The sequence below is a fragment of the Zophobas morio genome, unplaced genomic scaffold, assembly GCF_036711695.1.
Source record: "Zophobas morio isolate AGI-343-1 ecotype UQ-CSIRO unplaced genomic scaffold, CSIRO_AGI_Zmor_V1 ptg000011l, whole genome shotgun sequence".
Classification (NCBI taxonomy): domain Eukaryota; kingdom Metazoa; phylum Arthropoda; class Insecta; order Coleoptera; family Tenebrionidae; genus Zophobas; species Zophobas morio.
Window position 1 is genome coordinate 24,825,525 of NW_026972116.1, and position 18,095 is coordinate 24,843,619.

At 32.0% G+C, this 18,095-nt stretch overlaps 1 protein-coding gene across 6 annotated transcripts; it reads right to left on the minus strand.

Annotated features, from left to right (window-relative positions):
* Positions 1-1,781: 1,781 nt before the first annotated feature.
* Positions 1,782-17,659, minus strand: LOC135127262 (choline transporter-like 2). Of its 6 annotated transcripts, XM_064053694.1 has the most exons (14): positions 16,578-16,760; positions 16,272-16,380; positions 10,981-11,030; positions 4,950-5,072; positions 4,739-4,902; positions 4,525-4,687; positions 4,242-4,414; positions 3,602-3,767; positions 3,328-3,553; positions 3,101-3,275; positions 2,923-3,052; positions 2,432-2,877; positions 2,165-2,384; positions 1,782-2,113 (listed from the first exon to the last, which is right to left on the minus strand). In XM_064053694.1, the coding sequence occupies exons 3-14, from the start codon at positions 11,009-11,011 to the stop codon at positions 2,016-2,018; spliced, it is 2,115 nt and encodes a 704-aa protein (XP_063909764.1). In that variant the 5' UTR covers positions 11,012-11,030; positions 16,272-16,380; positions 16,578-16,760; the 3' UTR covers positions 1,782-2,015. The 6 variants fall into 6 exon arrangements, with proteins under 6 accessions (XP_063909764.1, XP_063909763.1, XP_063909766.1 ...); XM_064053693.1 differs by lacking the exons at positions 16,272-16,380; positions 16,578-16,760 and adding an exon at positions 17,360-17,659; XM_064053696.1 differs by lacking the exons at positions 16,272-16,380; positions 16,578-16,760 and adding an exon at positions 16,960-17,251.
* Positions 17,660-18,095: the final 436 nt, after the last annotated feature.

An 18,095-nucleotide genomic window follows, 5' to 3' on the forward strand; every position in this document is an offset into this window, starting at 1 on the left:
TTTCGACTTTTTCATTTCTCTATTTCTTGAGTCTTCAATTTTTTGATGTTTCGATTTCTTGATTTTTCAGTTTAATTTTTCAACTTATTCGATTTTTTTCATTTCAGATTTTTTAATTTCTCAATTTTTTAAATTTTGGATTTTAGATTTTTCGATTTTTTGATGTTCAATTTATCGATTTCTTAATTTTTCGATTCTTTGGTTTTTCGATATTTCAAATTTTAGATTGCCCAATTTTTTGACTTCTCGATTTTAGATTTTTCAGTTTTCAATTTCACAACTTTTAAAATTTTTGATTTTTCGATGTTTCGATTTCTCCATTTTTTAATTCTTCGATTTTTCTATTATTTAAATTTTTTGACATTTTAGTTTTGAAATTTTTCAGTTTTTGGATTCTTCAACTTTTTCAATTTTTTTGATATTTCGATTTTTAGTTTTTTAATTTCTCGAGATTCAATTTTTCGATTACTCAATTTTTCGATATTTCAGTTTTTTAAATTTTCGATTTCTCGACTTTCCGATATTTTAGTTTTACTATTTTTCAAATTTTTGAATCTTCAAATTTTCGTTTTTTAAATTTGTTCATTTTTTCAAGTTTTCAAATTTTTGTGATTCTAAATTTTCGATTTATCGAATTTTGGAATTCCCAAATTCTCAATTAGTCCATTATTTCATTATTTCGACTTTTCGATTTCTCAATTTTTCGAATTTTCCATTTTTCAATTTTTCGATATTTTAGCTTCGCAATTTTTCCCTTTTTTGGTTCTTTTATTTGTCTATTTTCCAAATACTCAATTTTCAATTCCTCGATTATTTAGTTGTTCGATATTTCAGTTTTAGGATTTTTCAATTCTTCAATTCCCCGATTTTACAAATTTTAGATTTCTCATTTTTTTCATTTTTCGATTCCTCTATTTTCCGATGTTTCAGTTTGACGACTTTTCAATTTTTTGATTCTTCAATTTTTCGATTTTAAAATTTTTCCATTTGTCAAATTTTCAATTTTTTGCGGATTTTTCGATTTCCCGATTTTTCTTTGTTTCAGTTTTGGAATTTTGTCAATTTTTAATTTTTCGTTTTTTCAATTTATAAAAATGATTCAATATTTCGATTTTTCAATTTTTGGATTTTTTGATGTTTCAATTTCTTGATTTTTCAATTGTTTAATTTTTCGACTTATTCGATTTTTTTCATTTAAAATTTTTCAATTTCTTGACTTAAATTGCTCAATTTTTTGATGTTTCGATTTTTGACGTCTCGATTTTAGATTTTTCAGTTTTCAATTTCAAAACTTCTAAAATTTTTTATTTTTCGATGTTTTGATTTCTCGGTGTTTCAGTTTTTCGATTTATCGACACTGATGTTTCAATTTTTCGATATTCGATTTCTTGATATTTCGATTTTTGAGTTTTTCGATTTTTCGAAAACATTTTTTTTCCCGCTTTAAATACATATATCTCATATTGTCCCCAATTGTTCTTTTGTTTGTTTTTTTTATAATTTTCCAAAGAAGTAAAATTTATTGGGCTGCACTTCAAAGGCGAGAGAAATTCTGTCCACGGACGTTTTCATAGTATTGTTACGAAATAAACCCATACGCCGCCCCGGTACGACGCCTATGGCTTTTCTCGACGGCTTTCTAGTATGCACTCATCGTCGGTGACGGCGGCCGGGCGGCGTTCGCTAAAAGTCTGGAAGCGAAGGCCGCGATGGATACTCTAGAAAAACCTCGATCACGAAACATCTAGAAAGGAAGGAACAGGTAACTAAATTCCAATAAGTGTGTAGTAAATAGAAGTGTATATTTTACATCTTACAGTACCATACAACATCCAATAAAAAGTCTTTAAAAATAAATTATGACGTTAGCAATGCTTAAACCCTCGCTTTCTTAGTTCGGTTCTTCGGTACCGTTTCAGGAATGTCTACGAAAGCAAGCGTTCAAACTTTAGAAATAATATCACAGAACTTATAGCAGTTCAAAGACAGTAAACCTGCAGTGTCTCTATTCTCTACTAATTTATCTTATTCTTCTTTCCAAATATTTTCATCAGATTCTTAGACATGTAGTACGGTTTGTCGCTAGACCCATCGTTACGTTCACAATCCTCCACTACAACACAACCCCGTAAAACCAACCCCTTCAACACACATTTTTACTTACAGAAACACAAGAACAGTGTGTCCACCGCCATACTGTAGACGTTGAAGAACATCGTAGCGATGAAGAACGTAATAATCATAATTATAATGACTGGAACTATATTATAATTTAACCCTGAATTATCAAACCCTGTTATATCCGTAGCAAAGAAGAGATAGGCAAGAGCACCGACTCCAACAGTGATAAACAGCTTCCCCAAAAAGAAAAGAAAATCGGTAACCTGAAACCACACAATCAAACCTAATCAAAAACCTACCAAAGTCGTACCTTATCGAGCACGAAAACCCGCACTATATTCCTCATGAGCAACATAAACGCATCTTTAGCACTCGAACAGAAGTTCTTTCCATGAATGGCACACATGATATACGCGTTTCTGTTAATAAACTTGAGGAACTTCTCCAAGCACCAGAAGAAGCACTTGCAACAACATAGAATGGCTTTGGTCACTTCGTTGTCGTACTTTTTGAGCTTCTGGTCGACGTACTCCAGCGCGATTCGAATCATGCGGCAGACGGTGATGATGAACGACCCGAAGGCGAGAGTACCGATATGGTACCTCAAAGTTTGCCCCGAAGCTTCAATCACCGCGAAGAAGGGCAAGTTCGACTTGTTCCAAGTCCAGTACCAGGTGGCGAAGACCGACGCCAGAATCATCTGACCAAGAGCAGACGAGAAAAAGGTACCCCAGAGAAACCCGACGACGTTGAAAGCTGCAACGTTTTGTTACTTTTTGGATTATGATGTGGTGGTACTACCTTGTAGCCATGGGTATAAGGCCGGGTTTTCCATTGTGATGAACTTGCAAGTGAGGTTTTGACACGAATTCATGTGGTCGTTCATGCAATTGTAGTTTCTGAAGGAATCGGGTTCGCATAGGTCACCGTTCTGAAAAATTTGATGATATTTTGTGTCTAGTTTGATAGCAGTACTTACTTTGTAGTCCGTACAAGTAGTACTACAGTCGTCTGTCATTCCTCTGATTTGGTATAAAGGTTTTCCTGTGGTTGCTAAATACAAAGCGACGCAGATTGCAAATGCAGTGACTCCGATTTGTAGAATCCAGGGGAAGATCGGGAAGAAAAGTACTGAAGTGACTGAGCTGACGGCTCTGGAAACGACAAGGTAGTACCTATTTGTGGAAAAACTAACGAAAGTCGTACTTGCTGCCTTCTTTGACTAACGCAATAGCAAGGATGATCCTCTTGCGTAGGAAAATCAGAATCAAGAGTACGATTGCAAGTACTATTGAAGCGATAATTAGTAGTACCAGCCAGGTGTCCTTTTTCGTAGCGTAGGATTCGAAGACGTTTTGGTTATCATTTTGTGTGGTGGTAGAATCGGTTTGGTCTTTCAACTCGATGTATTTGGCAGCCGTGAAGTACACAGCTGAAACTACACTTAAGTACTTGTTACGACGATTCGATTGGTACTTACCAGCCACTAGCAACGCGATGACCCCCAGAAGACTAAGCCAAACCATAGGAGCGGCCAACCATCTCATAATCATTATATAAATTATACAAATCAGTACCGCGATTCCAATTCCTATGAGAATTTGCCACCACGAGCTTATCAGATCATCTACTACGTTTTGACCAACCTAAAAAGCGACGATGAAGATGTGCCAAAGCAAGTCAAAACTATCAAAAAGGCATGCACAAATGAAAAGGTGCAGAATGGAAGCATCAACAGCGGGTGGTACCGACCCTACAATTTTCGTATCACAATTTAAGCAACACAAAAATGAAACCCAAAAAAAACACGGCCCACACAAAATCCTACCTGCTCGGCTTGAGACAAGGCTTTTAAGTTTTTGATACTCGAAATAAGATTTTGAGGGTCAATCTTATCCTTGATGGTTTCAAAAAGAGTTCTGTCTATAACTGGTACGCATCTCTTTTCAACTGTAAACAACAATCACTTTATTTGATTAGAGTGACAAGGTGGTGGTACTTTAGTAACGCTATACCGGAAAAGACAAAGTTGTTGCTTTTATCGTTTCAGTTCGGGAGAATGATTTTGAAAGTTAAGTGAAGCGACATGGGGAAGACTATCTAAATCTAGGTAGAAGTACCTGATGGTAGTGCTCGTTATCAGTGAAATACCCGATGCTATTTTGGACAAACAGAGACAGCCACATCGCAATTTTATTCAAGTGTTTTTTAAGCTCGGATATTTCGTCGTCGTATTTTCTAGCGTTCCCTTTCGAAGACTTATCAGCAACATTGTACAAACATCTGTTCAAAACTGCATAAAATGGGTATTTAGGTCTCACAAAAGTCACACGAAGCATAATCTATGGTCACCAGACCATAGATTATACTTCGAATCTTCTCAAAAAACCAAGAAGTTCTTACATGGCTGGCTGTTCAAGTACCACGGTGCACACTTCTTGTCATTCACCAGCTGCTGCGCGTTGCTACTGTTGGCCACCACACCATAGCTGCATATCAACTTCTGGTACTGGTTTGGCAGATTATCGAAATAGAAGTACTCCGAGGGACACCTCTCGACGCAGACCTTCAAACCATGATTACCACCTAATCCTAATCAAACCACGCAACTAAGTACCTGTGGGGTCGGGCATCCCGTGAAGGGCACGAAGGGCCCGAAGCACTTCGTCAGGTCAAAGAAGAACAAGTAGGGCTTGTCCTTCACGTGCTCGTCCAGGCCGCAGCGGCCGCCCCAGGAGTCCTTGGGCACCAGCAGCATGTTCGGGTCGCCGCTGGTGAACGCTGCAAGCAAACCATCAAGACCAGTCTCCACAAGACCAGATACCCACCATAGATGGCGATCCCCGCCCAGCACCCAATGAAGACTATAAACAAGAGCAGGCATATGATGTCCGTGCAGGACCGGTGCTTCGAGGGCCCGTTGAAGTCGGGGTCGTACGGAATGGGTTGCCCTGCAAAACCACGAACCTACAGGTTTCGTAAAATAGAAGAGGGATTGGTGTGGGTGCTTGTGGTAGCCCCTTTTGGGGAATTTGGGATTAGTGGCTAGCTGTTTCTGGGTACTTCGTGACAGGTATGAGTCAGTCGATAAGTATCGGAAAAATGTGATAAGGCGATTGCGTTATCGGTTTAAGTGACGGATTTAGCGTTCTTCGGGGAATTTCGACACGCGAAAAGTGAAGGTAAAGTAGCCGAGGTTGCGGTAATTGGTTTCACTGAATATATTCATTGTGGTAGCACTGACTTCGAGTTTAATAGCATTATCGACAATATTGTGTGTGTGACCTAGAAATAATAACAAATATTTGTTGGTGTTTGTCGAGGAAAGTAGACAACCTGTGTAAACGCTTAACTGCATTGCATGCATGTTTTACGTGGATGAGTTTTTTAATGTAGCTATTTGTGTGAATAATGCGGTGTTTATGTAAATTTTTGCGCTCGGAGAAATGTTTACAGTGTTTACAGTGTTCGAGTCGTTAAAGTGGCTTTGAAATGGATTTTTACTTACAAGAATCGTATCGACTTAGAGACATCCCGAAAACACGCGTCCGCAGCGATAATAAACGTAAACTGACATAAAAAGTACCTACTACAAGGTTAGCTCGCGATGTTTACTTTTCTATTTATCTCTGCATTGTCGGCGTAATCAAGATGTATTCTTTTTGGACATTTTGCAATTAAATAAATGGTATTGGGACAAATTGTTGCGTTAATTTACACCTTGCGTAATATTTTGCGAAAAATCACTGAATTTTTAATTAGCGTAAGCTAAGGAAGTATTGTAATTGAGTCGAAACTACTGGAACGATTGTTTTAAAAAAATTTTTATATTTGTGTATGAATTTCGTGGAGATGTAGTGTTTCCCCCAGACATCCAAACTTTGCAATTTAACACTGACTGACATTTTGCAGACGTTTTAAGATTATTGGAAGCATAGTCATTACAAAATTTTGTCGAATTAAATGTTATTTAAATTTGATAAAATAACATACTCTTGTACTTGTGGTTTATGAATCCGTGTTAAGGGAAAATCGAATAGTTTGGAATCTCGCAAACGTTTTCAGATTATCGTAAGCATGGTAAATAATAATGAAACTTTATCTCCTTCCTTCCCCCAAATTGATGAGACCATCGTCAATTTTTTCCGATACATCCCAACTAAAATGTTCAAAATATTTAGCTCTATTTTTATGGTTTGTAAAAGCATTCATATTTTTTACTTTATGGATGTTCTCACAAAAAATCGTAAAATTAAATTTTATAATCATCAAATTTTATAGTACTTGCTAAGATAAGACTGTTTTTGGTAAATGACATATCTTCCATGAAAACAGAGGGCGGGTGGGCGGGGCTAGCGTTTTAATAGATATGACTGATTTTGAGCCATTTTCGAAAATTAACTAACCATTTTCTTGTAGACTTCGACATCCAGAAGTCCCTTTAGACTCTGCTTCTTCAAAAATTTCTGTCGTTCTTCCAAAATCGCCAATTGAAATGTAGCAATTTTTACAGTTGTAGTACTTACCAAAAATAGTATAACAAAAAATTTACGATTAGCGCTTTTTTTTTCACATCCCAGATTCTATTAGTTTCCACTCCCACTCTATATAAGAACATCATTAGCCCCGCCCACCCACCCTATCTTCATTTAATTTTAACCGGTCTGAATGCAATAAATGATCTTATACTGAACAGAAATTAAATTAGTCGTTAGAATGAGAAGAGTGGGGGTGGGCGGCACTAGTACTTGCTAAGATACAACTGATTTTGGTAAATGACATATTTTCCAAGAAAATAGAGGGCGGGTGGGCGGGGCTAATACTTGATAAGATAAGACTGCTTTTGGCGGATGACATATCTGCCAAGAGAATACAGGGTGGGTGGGCGGGGCTAGCATTTTATAATATATGACTGGTTTTGACACTTTTGATATTTTCAACAATTTTAGAGAATTTGCGAAATATTTTATTGTAGATTTCGACATCCAGAAATTTGTACGACTTAATTTCTTCGAAAATTTCTGTCGTTCTTCCAAAATCGCCAATCGAAATATAACTCTATTTTTACAGTTCCAGTAGCAAGTAGTATAACTAAAGATTTACGATTAACGCTTTTTTTTCACATCCTAGATTCTCTAGATTCTGTTAATTTCCACTACCACTCCACACTACAACATAATTAGCCCCGCCCACCCACCCTGCCTCCATTTCAGTGATTAATTTTATTCGGTCTGAATGAAGTGAATGATCTTATACTGAGCAGAAATAAAATTAGTCCTTAGGATAAAAAGACTGGAGGTGGGCGGGGCTAGTACTTGCTAAGATAAAACTGATTTTGGCAAATGACATACTTTCCAAGAAAAGAGAGGGCGGGTGGGCGGGGCTAGTACTTGATAAGATAAGACTGTTTTTGGCAAATGATATATCTGCCAAGAGAATAGAGGGTGGGTGGGCGGGGCTAGCATTTTATAAGATATGACTGATTTTGACGAAAATAACTTCGGGGAGTTGAAATCTACAAATAGTACAATCGACAATATATATTTGCAGTTAATTTTCGATAGTGGTTCAAAAATTATCAAAAATTTCATAGGGGGAATATTAAAAAATGGAGTTTTTGGAAAAGTTGTTAAAAAATAAACAAAAAAGTCTGAGATGTAATTCAACGTGCTAATTCGAAAAATAAAAAGGTTTTATTGTTCCAAAGCAAGCTTTTTGAAATATTTGATTTGATTTTTTTTTAACAATCCTACAATTGCCATATTTCAATGGGAGATTCGACAAAAACGGTAAGAATTTTCAAATAAATGAAGCCTAAAATAACTTTGGGGGGTTGAAATCTACAAATAATGCAATCTGCAGTAAATATCTTTAGCTAATTTGGAGGGTGGTTAAAAAATCATCAAAAAATTTCATAGTAGTTGATAAGATAAGACTGTTTTTGGCAAATGACATATCTGCCAAGAGAATAGAGGGCGGGTGGGCGGGGCTAGCATTTTATAAGATATGACTGATTTTGACTCTTGACATTTTAGCTAAAATTAGTTAGACATTTTCTTGCAGATTTCGGCATCCAGAAGTCATTTTCGGCTTCACTTCGTCGAAAATTTCTGTCTTTCTTTCAAAATCACCAGTTGAAATATAGCAATTCTTACAGTTCCATTAGCAAATACTTAGTATAACAAAATATTTACGATTAGCTCTTTTTTACTTTTTTCACACCCCAGATTATATTAGTTTCCACTTCCACTCCATAGAATGATATAATTGCCATTTTATTTCAAAGGGACGAGTATTAAAAAATTGAGGTTTTGAAAAAGTTGCTAAAAAATAAAGAAAAACTCTGAGATGTAAATTTCAAAATGCTAACTCGAAAAATATAAAGGTTCCAGAGTAAGCTTTTTGAAATATTAGGTTTTGAAAAAAAAAATAATAACCCTAAAAAAAATCCATATTTCAGTTGGCAATTCTGCAAAAATGGTGGGAGTTTTCAGATAAATGAAGCCTAAAATAACTTCAAGAATTCAGATTCTACAAAAAAAATTCTTTCATTAGTTTTCGAAGATCAATACTGAAAAAATTGAGTTTTTGGAAAAATGGCCTAAAAATTAGCAAAAAGTTCCGGGTTATGGATGCCAACCTGCTGATTTGAAATTCAGCGTTTTTATGGACCAAAATTTTTTAACTATTCGTCTGGAGCGCCAAATTTTTTTGAAAATCTCAAAATTTTCAACATTTCAATTGACGATTTTGGAAAAGTAGTAATATTTTTCTACGAAATGACTGATTTTCACACTTTTGATATTTGCGATCATTTTTCAACCATTTGCGAAAATTAGCTAGTCATTTTCTTGTAGATTTCGACATCCAGAAGTCATTTTCGGCTTCGTATCGTCGAAAATTTCTGTCATTCTTTCAAGATCACCAGTTGAAATATAACAATTTTTACAGTTCCAGTAGCAAATAGTATAACAAAAAATTTACGATTAGCGCTTTTTTTACTTTTTTCACATCCTAGATTCTATTAGTTTCCACTTCATAGGACAACATAATTGCCCTTTTATATGTTGGTTATTATAATAATTTATTTTTCACAATTTTTGAAAAACTGAGTTTTTGGAAAAGTTGTTAAAAAATAAACAAAAAATTCTGAGATGTAGATCTCAACGTGCTAATTCGAAAAATATAAAGGTTTTATTGTCCAGAGCAAGCTTTTTGAAATACTCGGTTCGAATTTTTTTTTTTTTTAATAAACCTAACAATTGCCTTTTTTCAATTGGCGATTCTGCAATAATAGCATTAATTTTCGAAAAAATGAAGCCTAAAATAACTTCTAGAATTTGAATTATAAAAATGTATTCCGCTAATTTTCGTAGATTGGAAATGAAAAATTGAGTTTTTGAAAAAATGGCCAAAAAATTAACAAAAATTCCTGGATATGGATCCCAAGTTGCTGATTTAAAAATACACCGTTTTTATGTTCCCGGACCAAAATTTTTAAATATTCGTCTGAAACGTCAAATTAAAAAAAAAAACCAAAATTTCCAACATTTCAATTAGCGATTCTGAAAAAGTGGTAATATTTTTCGACCAAATGAAGCCGAAAATACCTTTAGGGGGTTGAAATCTACAAATAGTACAATCTACAATATCTGTAGCTAATTTTCGAGGGTGGTTGAATAATTATGAAAAATTTCATAAGTGGCAGTATTAAAAAAATGAGTTTGGAAAAGTTATTAAAAAAAAACAAAAAAAATCTGAAATGTATATCTCAACGTGCTAATTTGAAAAATATAAAGGTTCTCTTGTTCCAGAGCAAGCTTTTTTAGATATTCGATTTGAATTTTTTTTAATAATCCTAAAATTGTCAAATTTCAATTGGCGATTCTGCAAAAATAGCAGGAATTTTTAAAGACATAAGCCTAAAATCAGTTCTAGAATTTGAATTTTACAAAAAAATATCTTTGGCTAATTTTCGAAGGTGGTCGAAAAACGATCAAAAATTTCGTAAGATTGGTACTGAAAAATTGAGCTTTTGAAAAAATGGCCTAAAAATTAACAAAAAATTCGGGGATATGCATCCCACCGTATTGATTTGAAAAATACACCGTTTTTATAGCTCCGGACCAAAATTTTCGAAATATTCGGCAAGAACATCAGATTAAAAAAAAACAAAATTTCCAACATTCAATTGGCGAAAAGTGGTAGAATTTTTCCACAAAATGAAGCTGAAAATAAATAATAAATAAATAATAATCTACTAGAAAATAAATGTCTGGTTAATTTTTGAAGGTTAATTGCACTTTTATCGATTCGATAAAACGTATTCCCACACGGATTTTCCTCCAATAATTAATAATGTAATACGACTCGTGATTCACATAACCCTTTTATAACCGCATCTGTTGGTCATTTTACAGCACCATCAACTCCGTCATAACTCACCAAATAAATATTTACACCAATTTTCCCGCCCGCTTCCGATTCTGCTCTTTCCCAATATTAATAAAAATATTTATTTCTGGATACCCCGAAGTTTCAAATTTCACACCATTAAAAACGCGTCAGTCCAACCATGATTAAAAAAAACTTCCATGAGTAATACAACACAGACAACTCACCTTCTATCTCCATGAAACCGTAATTACAACAATTTTGAAACCGCTTAAACAAAACAAAAAAAATGCAGCCTCTACATTTCCGACAACTTTTCCCGGCGAATGCAAAGTTGGGAATGCTTTTTGTGCTACATGACGTCTACTAATCAATAATAAACAACATTGTCATTTGAAACAAATGATATGTGGGATTATTTCAGGAAAAAATAACTTAACTACGATATGTGAAATCGATACTTACCGGTTCCATCTGGGACTCTGGTTTTAGCCATTTCTTGACCGGGTGAGTTGCTAAAAAACACACATAGGAACGTTAGTTGGGGAGAGATCTGTAGTACTAGCAGCAGGAACTTGTCGTGATAAGATAACTGAGATAAGTTAATGCAGTTATAATGCCGGATTATAGTCTGATACGTGTTATCAAATGGACGGTGCCTAATTAATATTTCCGTTCTTTGTTGGGACGAGATAAGTAGAAATATTTGTGTTTTCTTTGGGTGACTCAGAGTCTTTGTGGGGATCGTCTGAGTTAATATTAGTTTTAATTGTGTAGACGTTTTAATTAGGTTTTGTCTTTATGAAGCTGTGCTACTTAAGAACAGCTGCAACAGGTTTTGCGCTTTATGTTTTGGAAAGATTTAGGTGGTTTTGTTGATGAGTGATTGTTATTATTGACATTAAAATTTTGTTAATTTATACGATTAATTATATTTAATCGTATAGAATTTACTGGATTAGGAATTAATGGTAACGAGGTCAGGTTGACGCAGGTTTTTTTATCTCGGTTATGTGAAATATTTAGTTTATTGTTGCAAATTTTTTGGTTTTTATGACAGCTCTATGTGTTTCTTTTTTTTGTGAAAGAATGATTTATGAAACATCTTTAATTTACAACTTGAACATATTTTCCTTTTTACTCTTGTTTATTTGTAGATTTGCGCTTCTGTTAAAAAATGTACATTTCCACTGTTTTTAAAGTGGGGCGTCCTGTATTTTGTCACTAGAGAGATAAATGACGTCTTTTTCAGTACATACTTTGTTGGATTTAAAATTCGTTTACATTTTAACGAATAAGAAAACAGTTTGATATTTATTTTAGCATAACTTTGGCTTGAATACAAAAAAAATCGCATTATATTGTCATCAGTCATTTGTCAAAAAAAATGAGTGGTTATTAAAAGACTGTTGCGTCTAGATTAATTGCGCCATAACCTTATACAAATATTTCACAAGATTTCGAGTTTTCAATTTAAAATTGTTCAATATTTAGATTTTACAATTTTTCGATTTTTCAGTTTTTCGTATCTTCAATTTTTCAACATACAATTTTTCGTTTCAATTTTTCGACTTGCAATTTTTCCATTCCATTTTAACTGATCGTTTTTCGAATTTTTAAAAATTCTTCAGTTATTCTATATGTATTTCGGTTTTTTGGTTCTTCGATCTCTACTTTGCAATTTTTCGATTTTACAATTTTTTGATGTGCAATTTTTCAGATTTCCATTTCTTCAATATCTCGACTTCCAATTTTTCGATTTTAATTTTTTTTTATTTTTCCATTTTTCAATATTTCGTTTCTTCAGTTTTTAGACTTGCAATTTTTCGATTCGATTTCAACTGGAACCAATTCCTGAATTTTTGCAGATTCTTCAGTTTTTCGATTTTTTCGATTTTTCATTTGTTCCACTTTTCGATTTTTTCGCTTTTTCAGTTAAGTTTTCCATTTTTGATTTGCAATTTTTAAAGTTTTCAATCTTAAATTTTTCAGTTTTCCATTTCTTCAATTTCTCGACTTGAAATCTTTCGATCTTACAATTTTTAGATATTTTAATTTTTGACTTTCTCGATTTTTCAGTTTTTCAGGTTCTCGATTTTCATTTTTTTTTTCGAATTTTTCGATTTTATTTTAACTCATTTTTTAAGATCTATCTTTTTTTAAATTTTTCAGTTTTTCGATTTTTCCGATTTTTCATTTGTTCCATTTTTGATTTGCCATTTTTCAAGGTTTTAATTTTAAATTTTTGAATTTTAAAAGTTTACAATTTTTCGACTTTTAATTTTTTACTTTTTTCTATTTTACAATTTTAGATATTTTAATTTTTCGATTTCGAGTTTTCAATCAATTTTAAATTTATCACTTTTTGGGTTCTATATTTTTTCGACTTCGCAACTTTTGGATTTTCCAATTTTTTGATATTTTAATTTTTTTGTGTTCTCAATTATTCAATTTTTCTAGTTATCGATTTACATATATATTTTTCCAATTAGCAATTTTTGTTTTTCGATTTTTTTGACTTGGAATTTTTCGATTCTAGTCGTATACATATAAACTAACACGGATTTTTCAATTTTGTAAAATCCTTAAGTTTTTCGATTTTAAAGGTTTTTATATTTTTCTCAGTGAATTTTTTTTAGATTTTACAGTTTTTTAAATTTTTCTGATTTTTTATTGTTCCATTTTCGGATTTTTCAGTTCTTCGATATTCACTTGGTAATTTTTGGAATTTACTATTTTGAGATTTGCAATTTTTCGAGTTTTCAATTTTTATATTTCATGAATTTTCGACTTAGATATTTTAATTTTTCTTTTTCTTGATTTTTTGCCATTTTTCACTTTTTCCGTTGTTCATTTTTTCGATTTTTGAGGTTTTAAAAATTTTTCAGTTTTTCATTTTAGTTTCTCAGTTTTTCGATTTTTCTCCATTTTTCAATTGTTCCGTTTTTCAATTTGACAATTTTTTTCAATATATCGACTTGCAATTTTCGGATATTAAAATTTTTACATATTTCAATTTTTCATTTTCTTGATTTTTAATTTTTTAATTTTTTGCTTCTTCAATTTTTCGTTTCGATTTTAACTGAAACCAATTTTTGAGTTTTTGAAGATTCTTCAGTTTTTCGATTTTTAAATTTGATTTTTCAGGTTTTCAATTATTTGGGTTTCTAAATTATCGTTTTATCTCAATTAACTCATTTTTCGACTTTTCAATTCTCAATTTTTCGAATTTTGTATTTTTAAATCTTTCGATATTTTAATTATGGAATTTTTCAGTTTTTTGATTCTTTACTTATTCGATTTTTCAATTTCCCTATTTTTAATTTTTCTCGATTTTTCAAATTTTCGATTGCTCATTTTCCGATATTTTAGTTTTACTATTTTTCATTTTTTTTTTCAATTCTTTGAAGTAAAATTTTCCATTCCTAATTTTTCGATTTGTCGATTTTTTGAATTCTCGATTTCTCGATTAATCAATTATTCCACTTTTCGATTTTCCAAGTTCTCAATTCTCCAATTTTTCGATTTTTCAGATTTTTGACTTTTGATTTTTCGTTGTTTCAGTTTTGGAATTTTTAATTTTCCGATTTTTCAATACTTCGAATTTTTGATTTTTTGATTTCTAAATTTCTTGATCTTTCAATTTTTTATATTTCGATTTCTTGATTTTTCAATAGTTCAGTTTTTCGATATTTTCAATTTTCCGATTCCCCGATTTTTTAACTTTCAGATTCTTGGATTTCTGATTCTTCAGTAAATTTTAGATTTCTCAATTTTTTGGATGTTTCGATTTTTAAACTTCTCGGTTTTAGATTTTTCAGTTTTTCAATTTTTGGATTTTTCAAATTTTTTATTTTTCGATTTTTTGATGTTTGATTTCTCGATTTTTCAATTTTTCAGTTTCTAGATTTATCGAGATTTCGATGTTTCGATTATTCAATTTCCCATTTTCTCGATTTTTCAATATTTTGATTTTTTAGTGCTTGGTCGATTTTCATTTTGTAATTTTTCGAATTTACAATTTTGAGATTTGCAATTTTTCGAGTTTTCAATTTTTATATTTCGCAAATTTTCGACTCATTATTTAGAAATTTTATTTTTTTCCTTCTTTTTTTTAATTTAATTTTTTTAATTTCTTGGTTTTTAATTTCTTGTTTTTTTGCCATTTTTCACTTTTTCTGTTGTTCATTTTTTCGATTTTTGAGTTTTTAAAAATTCTTCAGTTTTTAATTTTAGTTTCCCCATTTTTTGATTTTAATTTTTCAGTTTTTCGATTTTTTTCGATCCTTTAATTGTTCCATTTTTCCATTTCACAATAATTTTTGGTTTGCCATTTTTCGATTTGACGAATTTTTGATATCGTTTTTTCAATTTTTCGATTCGGTTTTAACTGAATTTTTAAATTTTTGAAGATTCTTCAGTTTTTCGATATTTCAGTTATTCCATTTTTCGATTTTTATTCTACAATTTTTCGATTTTAAATTTTTGAATTGCAATTTTTAGAGTTTTCATTCTTAAATTTTTCAATTTTTAAAGTTTATAATTTCCCATTTTTCAGCTTTTTATTTCGTCAATTGCACGACTTGAACTTTTTCCAAGTGTCTAAATTTTTTTGATATTCAGATTTTTTGAGTTTTTCAAAATTTCCAAATTTTTTGGAATTTTCAAAATTTCCAGATTTTTTGGATTTTTCAAAATTTCCAAATTTTTGGATTTTTTTGTATTTTTCAAAGTTTTCAGATTTTTAAAATTTTTCAAAATTTCCAGAGTTTTTGGAATTTTCAAAATTTTCAGGTTTTTTGGATTTTTCAAAATATCCAAAATTTTTCGAATTTTCAAAATTTCCAAATTTTTTTTAATTTTTCAAAATTCTCGGATTTCTCAAAATTTCCAGATTTTTTGAATTTTCAAAATTTCCAGATTTTTTGAGCTTTTCAAAATTTTCGAATTTTTACTTAGCAATTTTTCGAATTTACAATTTTGAGATTAGCATTTTTTCGAGTATTCAATTCGATTTTACAAATTTTCCACTCATTCTTTTTTTCTTAATTTTAGTTTCTTCAATTTGTCTTTTTCTCGATTTTTGATTTCTTAATTTTTTGCCATTTTTTACTTTACTTTTATTCGGTTTTTCGATTCAAAAATAAGTGACACCGCTTTTTGAATTTTTAAAAATTCTTCAGTTTTTGGATTTCGGTTTCTGAGTTTTTGATTTTAGTTTCTCAGTTTTTCGATTTTTCTGATTTTTCAAGTTGATTTGCCATTTTAAGAGTTTACAATTTTTTATTTTTCCAATTTTCCGTTGTTTAGTCCTTCGAATTTTTAGTTGTATTTTTATTATGCTAATTTTCGATTTTAAAATTTTTTGATGTGTGTTTTTACATTTTACAATTTTATACCCCTCAGTTTTTAAATATTGTAATTTTTTAGTTTCTTTGATTTTTATTTTACCATTTTTCGTTTTTTCATTTGCAATTTTTCAATTTTTAGATTTACAATGCTTCGATTTTTTAGTTTCTAGAGTTTTCATTTCTGACAAACTGGACGGCAAAAACACAGAGTCCCAACTAAACGGAAATATCGATGTTTAAAAATTGTAAAAAAATATAATTATAATTTACTTTTTAACACAAAAAAATATATTTCTAGAATTTTGTAACACAAAAAATTTCTAAAAAAACAAAACCTGAATAGTTGCACTTTTCCAAAATTTAAAACACTCAATGGGAAATTTGTTTTTATAAAACGTGTCTTACCTTTACAGAAAAGTTCATCAACTCTAGTTCAAGAATTCACGATCCATTTAACACAAAATGACTCTAAGATGGTTTAAAACACCGTACATAAATCACAACCACAGAATGACTGAAAAATCAAAACCTTATGACATGTATGTAAATCCACAACAAAAAATTGTAGGTTGACAAAGTGGGGGACGATAATAACAATAAATTGTTATTACGTCTACCTTATTGTTCCTACACCAATTAAATCGTTCAAAAACGTATCGATCAATTTCGTAATTTAAGTATTCAACTCAAAACCACATTTTGTCTAAATACCTAGCGACAGCAATCACTTCAAGTGCCCCTCATTTATTAAAACACACATGAAACGAAAACCCACAAGCGTACGTTCCAAATACCGAATCAAATATTTATTTCTGATAAGACTTAGTGCGAATTTGCCGTGATTCACTCGAGCATTCTTCAAATTTGTTTTGCTTCTTTCGCAAGACTTGCGAAAACGGAAAATTTACTTCTCTCCTGCCACGCTCCAGCAAGCAAAAGATTTAAAAATCTCCAAGCAAACACCGGACTTTCACTTTTAGCGCTATAATAACCTGAAGACCTAGAACTTCGTCCTACTTCCGGTTGCGTGTTTACGCGCTGTTGTTCTCTCGTTGTCAGAAATGACTCGCAACAAATTTCAACAGGTACTTACTTGTTCGAGGATGCAGTTGAAACTGAACTTGTGATTATCAGCGAGTTGTTAGATAATAATTAATTAAAAACTCATTAAATGTCAGGACGGAACTAGAAGAAGACAATCGATAATTCAGCTCATCGAAGAATAGTCCAAATGCCATTTAATTATTAAATTCCACGGTAAATGAACAGCTTGGGTAACGGAGCAGGGACATTATATAATTGACGAATCACCAACAAAAAATAGAACGAGATTAGTTGGTGATGATTATTGTATCTAACAACACATGAGTTCAAAACAAGCGATTCACGAACTGAAACACCAATATGTTTTTTTTACAACACGACTGATAAGAGAAGTTGAATTGTGGCAATCTCTGATAACAACAATCCAATATAGACAAAAACAAACTCACCTCTCGACAACTACCTAAAAACTACTGCACGAAACATCATCAAGTCGGCACTCATCACTATAATTCCGTAATTTGAGTTATTTTTGTCTCACCCACGACAACTAAAGCTTAAAAGGAACGTACATCACGATGCCACTTGTTGGAATTAATTAAACGAAACGAGAAAAGCAGCAGTTATTTGTTTACAAGTCAACTTTCCACAACAGAATGAACCGGAGCAATAATTCCCCAACCTTGAATCACAATTAACTACCACAATAAAACCATTATGCATTTTCGACGTATCCACACACCATTATTTACTTTTTTAATAATCGAATGATTCAGTAAATTACGTTACACAGCGGTGTAACGTCCTCGTTAACTAACTAAAAAACCTTTTCACTTTCGTAGTAACAATGGGTTTTTAAAATTTCACGCTGGTTTTGTGGTCGGTCGGAGTGATAGTGAAACTGGCGCTTTTTGTCCATGCATCGGGTTCAGAGGACGACGTCGCGACGCCTGGGACGATTTCGACTAGACAACTAGTCTGCGCAAACTAAAAATAGAGAAAGTGTTGGATTTTCAGTTTTTTGTTTATTTTTAAAGTTGAGGATAGGTGAAAGAGGTGGAAGCGTCGGTCAGGGGTGGTTGTGTACTGTAGTGGGGATAAAATTGCGGTGGAAGTACACAAGTGAGTATGAAATTGTGGGCGGGAGGTATTTCGGGTGGAAGTGCATTGAGTACCTATTTGTCT